At 50.2% G+C, this 6,000-nt stretch overlaps 1 protein-coding gene across 1 annotated transcript in view; it reads left to right on the top strand.

Moving 5' to 3' along the window:
* The first annotated feature begins 4,265 nt into the window (after positions 1-4,265).
* AP3D1 (adaptor related protein complex 3 subunit delta 1) overlaps positions 4,266-6,000 on the top strand; it is a 44,333-nt gene continuing 42,598 nt past the window's right edge. Inside the window, exon 1 of the mRNA XM_070415722.1 lies at positions 4,266-4,589. Within this exon, the coding sequence (XP_070271823.1) occupies positions 4,494-4,589 (96 nt within the window). The 5' untranslated portion in view covers positions 4,266-4,493. The remainder of the gene's footprint in view (positions 4,590-6,000) is intronic.

The following is a 6,000-nucleotide window of genomic DNA, read 5'->3' as shown; positions in this document are numbered from 1 at the left end:
CTGCTTTAGACTGCTAAGGTAGGAATTAACATTCCCGTCACTCATCTAGGCACCCACCCACCCTAAGGTTTATCGTAAACCTTACTGTGTGCTAACTCCTCCGAGTCAGGGATGGAGAAGGAAGGAGACCCAGTTCTACCTTGTCAGTGCCCAGGGGAGGGGAAACAGAAAGCTCTGTCTCCAACCCCCTCTTCATCGCAGCACCCCAAGTCCCTTCCCTGCTGCCCTCCCAGGGCCCACCTCTTGTCTCCCTCCACATACACAGAGCAGGCTCCAAACCTGCCATGATGCTGGTCACCTCCCTGCCTTTATTTTCCTTGCCCCTCTCCCCAGGAGGCTTCTCACGCTGTATATGGTAGCTGCAATGGCTTTAAGGGCAAAACATGGCAACAATGTGTCTTTCCGTCAATAGGTTAAATAAGAAAATGGAAAACAGCCCTGGCTGGTGTTCTTCAGTGGTTAGAGCACACCAAAGGGTTGCGGGTTTGATTCTTGGTCAAGAGCACATACCTTGATTGCAGGTCGATCCTGCTTGTGGGAGGCAACCAATTGGTGTATCTCTCTCTCTCACATCAATGACGTTTCTGTCTCTCCTTCCCCCTCCACCCGTCCCTTCCACTCTCTTTAAAAAGCAATAGAAAAAATATCCTCATTGTGGGGTGGATCCTTAGGGGGCGTGCAGGAGGCAGCTGACTGATGTTTCTCACATCCAAGTTTCTCTCTCTCTTCTTCCTTCCCCTCCCTCTAAAATCAATAAAAACATTAAAAAAAAAAAAACTGCCCTAACCGGTTTGGCTCAGTGGATAGAGCATCAGCCTGGGGACTCAAGGGTTCCAGGTTCGATTCCGGTCAAGGGCATGTACCTTGGTTGCGAGCACATCCCCAGTAGGAGGTGTGCAGGAGGCAGCTGATCGATGTTTCTAACTATCTCTCTCCCTTCCTCTCCGTAAAAAATCAATAAAAAAACAAACAAACTTAGGCCAGGCTGGTGTTGCTCAGTAGTTGAGTATTGACTTATGAACCAGGAGGTCACGGTTTGATTCCTAGTCAGGGCAGATGCCCAGGTTGCAAGCTCGATCCCCAGTGTGGGACATGCAGGAGGCAGCTGATCAATGACTCTCTCTCCCATCATTGATGTTTCTATCTCTCGCTCTCCATTCTCTCTGAAATCAATAAAAATGTATTTTCAAAACACTTGGTGTGGTAAGATTAAAATTTTCTCAAAAATAAAACGGAAAACAAGACAGAGCTTCATAATCTATTGCAGAAAACTACCTGTATGAGATTCCTATGGCTGCTGCAATGAATTGCCACAAATGTCGTGGTTTAAAACAGCATTAATAATACACTGGTATGGAGGTCAGGAGTCTGACGTCTCAAGGTGCTAAATGCAGGGCTGGTTCTTCTGGAGGCTCCAGGGAGAACCGTTTCCAGTCCTTTTCAGCTTCTAGAGGCATGGCTTCCCTGGCTCATGGCCTCTTCCTACATCCTCACAGCCAGCAGCGCAGCCTCTTCAGTCTCTGACGCTGACCCTCCTGCTTCCCTGTTATGAGTACCCTGTGATGGCATTGGGCTCCTGGGGAATCTAGGGTCATCCCATCTCAGGGTTCTTAATCCCACCTACAAAGTCCCTCTGCCACATGAGGTGACACGTTCACAGGTCCTGGGACAAGAACGAGGATGTCTTTTGGAGCCGTTATTCTGCCTCCCACAGCATCCAAGACATATTATGTGACAGCAAGGACCAAAACAGTGTGATCTCACTTTTACGAAAATGCATCCACCCATTAATGGAATGGAGTGTATAAATGCAGAGGGAAGGGTCTGAAAGGAGACGTATCAAACTACAAGTGGCGGTTTCCTCTGGAGAGGGGATCTTGGGGCATGTTGTGGAGAAGGCCCTGAGACAAAAAAGTCAGAAGCTGTCCAGTGTCCCAGCAAGTCTTAAACCAATAGACACAATAGACATTAAAAGTTCAGGGGGAGCCCAGCCGGTGTGACTCAGTGGTTGAGCGTCAACCCGTGAACCAAAAGTTCACTAGTTTGATTCTCCAGTAGGGGGCAGGCAGGAGGCAGCCAATCAATGACGTTTCTATCTATCCTTTTCCCTTCTTCTCTCTAAAATCAATAAAAACATTAAAAAAAAGAGAGATAGGGACAACTATTTTTTTTCCATTTTGTTATTCAGTCATTACAGCACCATTTGTTGAAAGACTATTTCTGTCCTCCATTTATTTAACCTTTGTGGTAAATCAATTGACTATCTAAACGTGAAAATACTTTTTTTTTATTCTCTTTTGTCTGTTTCACTGTTTTGATTACCATAGGTTTATAATGAGTCTTTTTAAAAATGTTTTTATTGACTTTAGAGAGAGGAAGGGAGAGAGAGAGATTGGTTGTCCCCAGCACACTCCCTACTGAGGATCGAGCCCACAAACCAAGCGTGTACCCTGAAAGGGACTCAAACAAGTGACCTCTCCTCTTGGTGCAGGAGACGACACTCAACCAACTGAGCCACACCATCCAGGGTTCTCTTAGTCATTCTTAAGACTTAATTATATCACTTAGTATTAACTATTAATACTAATACTTAAGTACTAATTATAATATTTAATTCTAACTATTGGTTTTGCCTGTAATTGAACTTCACAGAAGTAGAATCATACTGTATACACTCTTTTGTGCCTGGCTTATTTTGTTCAATATTGTATGGTGTAATTCATCCATTTCATTCTGTGTGTAAGTAGTTTGTTCTTTAGTTGCTGCATAGTATTCCATGTGGCTATGTTGTGAATATATTACAAGTTATGTATCCATTTCTGTTGATGGACATTTGGGCTATTTTGGGTGGATTTTGCTAATAAAATACAGCTACTTTGAACATTCTTGTCCAAGTTTTTGGTGGGAACAGTAGTGGAATTGCTGGGTCACAGGGTTATACATATTTTAGTTTTAAAAGATACAGCCTTAAAAAAAAAGATACAGCCAGACAGGTGTCCAATATAGCTGTGTAGTTTTACATTCTTACCTGAAAGAGACAGATCTGGTTGTTCTACATCCTTTCAGCGCTTGATGTGTGTATGTGTGTGGGGGGGAGAGTGGCCAGGGAGGGGTGGATGGAGGGAAAAAGGAGACATATGTAATACTTTAAACAATTAAAAAAAAAAGAGCAACCCGCCCCCCCCAAAAAAACCCACACAACACTTGATGTCATTATTCTTTCTAATTTTAGCTATGCTCATAGAGGTACAGAGGTATTTCATTGTGGTTTAAATTTATATTTCCCTAATGACTAATGAGATGGAGCCATATACCCATTGACCATTCAGATATCTTCTTTTGTGATGAGCATGTTCGTTTTGCCATTTCTCGTGATTTGTAAGAATTTTTGTATCGTTCTTCTTCGTTTTCTGTTTTGTTGAGCCATTGTCAGATATATGTATTGCAAATGTCTTATCTCAGTTTGTGGCTTATTTACCCTCTGAATGGTGTATTTGTTGGACTGGCACTGTACGTATCTCGTTACCATTCCTGGCACATGGAAGGCCCTCAGTAAATATTTGTGGAGCCCTAGCCGGTTTGGTTCAGAGGATAGAGCATTGGCCTGGGAACAAAGGGTCCCAGGTTCCATTCCGGGCAAGGGCAGTACCTTGGCGCGTGCAGGAGGCAACCAATTGATGTGTTTCTCTCACATGATGTTTCTCTGTCTTTCCCTCTCTCTCCCACAATGGAAAAATATCCTCAAGTGAAGATTAACAACAACAAAAATGTTTGTTGAATGAATGACTGCCCAGTTCTGGGCTATGGTTATACCTGTCCTGCCCATATCACAGGATTTTGTGAGAAGTGCTGGAGATGCAGGATCTGTTCACCGCAGCGTCGGGTTTGCAAGTTTCAGGTAGCGTCAGCTTTTAGAAAAAGCAGAGCTGGATTCTTCCCCAGGAACTTGCCAGAGAAGCTCCACGTGGGCGCCCCGCCCACGGCTGTCACTTAGTAAGGGGCAGGATGGGGAGGTTTTTCCTAGGGGCGTGGCTATTGCCCGAAACGAGGAAGTAGGTGGAGCTCCGGAGGACACTGACCAATAAGAGGGAAGAGTTCTGATCCGCGGCGGGCGTGGCTAAGGAGGCTCAGAGGGCGTTGTCCGTGTTTCCATTGGGCGGCCTGGTGTCGCGTAGGAATGTGGTATTTCATGGAAGGAGGGACTTCCGGGGGCGGGCCGTCGGACCCGGAGCCTGCTGTCAGCTGACCGGCCACCATCTTGTCCGCCATTTGCAAGTTCCGTGGAGCGTGAGGGGAGGGGAGCGCCGCCTGCCCAGCGGATCCCGCCGCTGCCGCCGCTCCGCCGCGGACCGCCGCAGGCCTGGCCTGGTTGCCCGCCCCGCAGTGGCGGCCGGCGGCGCAGCGCTCCGCGGGCGGCAAGGGCGGCCCCTGGGTCCCCGCACGGCACCCGGCATCAGGCCTCCCGGGGCTCCAGCCCGCCGGCCGCCGCCGTTATGGCCCTCAAGATGGTCAAGGGCAGCATCGACCGCATGTTCGACAAGAACTTGCAGGACCTGGTGCGCGGCATCCGCAACCACAAGGAGGAGGAGGTGAGCCGGCCGCGTGGCTGGCCTGGCCCTGCCCGCGACCCCGATCTGCCGGCTGGCCCCGGAGGCTTCCTCCCAGCTTGAGCCCCGCCTGCCCCCGGCCTGGGCGCCGCACACCCGCTCCCTCCCGGAGTCTCAGTTTACCCCCGAGGGCTGAAGGCGGCCCCAGACGAGACCCCGAAGGTCCCCAAGCCGCGGTTCTCCGACACCCCTCCTAGCCCCTTCTGCCTGGGGGGACCTGCCGCTGTGTGGCCTCCCTTTGAGAGCCTCAGTTTACCCGCTTGGTGATGGGGGCCCTCCCTCCCTCCCCTTCCCGCGGTGATCCCGGAAGAGACTTCGCAGGTCGCCCCGAGCGGCGGCCCTCCAGCCTGGTGTGTCTGGATCACCTGTTCAATATACTGAGTCCCTGACCCGCCGCAGGCCTCTTGGTTGAGGGACCCTCCTGTAATCCCTATGGCATTAGTGCGTGTCCAGATCGCTCCCTGGGGCCGGGCCCGGTCCGGGGGGCTGGGAGGGGGCGGGGAAGGTGGGGCCTCCCGCTTCGGGAGAGGGACGGCGGCAGCGGGCGTCCGGGCCAAAATAAGGAAGCTGCTGAGGGGTCCTGGGATAGCGAAGCCTAAAAGCCAGGGGGAAGGAAAGGTTTTCCAGAAGTAAAATTGTAGCCGTGGGCATCGTTTCCTTCCTCCTCCCCCCCCTCCACCCCCCAACCTGTGTGACCTAAATTCAGGAGGAATGGGGACAGTTAGTGGCCCCCAGACCTCTGGCTTCATGGAAGAGGCCCAGGCAGGTCCTTACTCGTGGGACCTTAAAGTCCCCGCTTCCCTGGCTAGAGAAAGAAGGTGCCCTGAGGAGAGCCGCTGTTGGATATTTATTGTGCAGGTGCCGCTACCAGATGCCAACCGGCCTTCCAAACAATGGCGCCCGGGAAGTCGGGCCTTGCAGAATAGGAGGTGCAAGGAAGTGGGATTCGCTGGGAGGCAATTGCGCCCTCGGCCCGGTCCCTCTGCTGGGAGCCTGAGTTTCTGCCTCTGTGGCACTTTTTCAGAATAGGTGTGATCTCACTGAAATGTGATTAGGTTATTTTCGCTCATTTCCATAACCGCTCACTGTGTTTTGCATCTTGTAGGAAATGGCAATGGTTACAAATGTGTAGCTAACTCCTATCCTGATCTTTCCTTCTGAGTTGAAAGAGTAGTTTAGTTGATTGTCCTTTATTACTGAGCAGTGGCTAAGCAAATCACTGGGCAGTGCCCTGACCCTTGGTTTCTTCATTTGAAATTGGTGGGAATTAATAGCGCCTTCCCCACAGTCTTGGGACCCATGAAACCGGGGTATTGGTGGAAGCATTATTTTAAGTAGCGCAGGGCCAAGCTGGTGCTGGAAGTCTTCCAACGTCACAGGTCTCCCAGTGGGC

This window comes from Myotis yumanensis, unplaced genomic scaffold, assembly GCF_028538775.1.
Source record: "Myotis yumanensis isolate MYYU_CA2020_CCGP unplaced genomic scaffold, mMyoYum1.0.hap1 SCAF_5, whole genome shotgun sequence".
Lineage (NCBI taxonomy): Eukaryota > Metazoa > Chordata > Mammalia > Chiroptera > Vespertilionidae > Myotis > Myotis yumanensis.
Note: the sequence above shows the minus strand (reverse complement) of the source record. Positions and strands in the feature narration are given on the sequence as shown.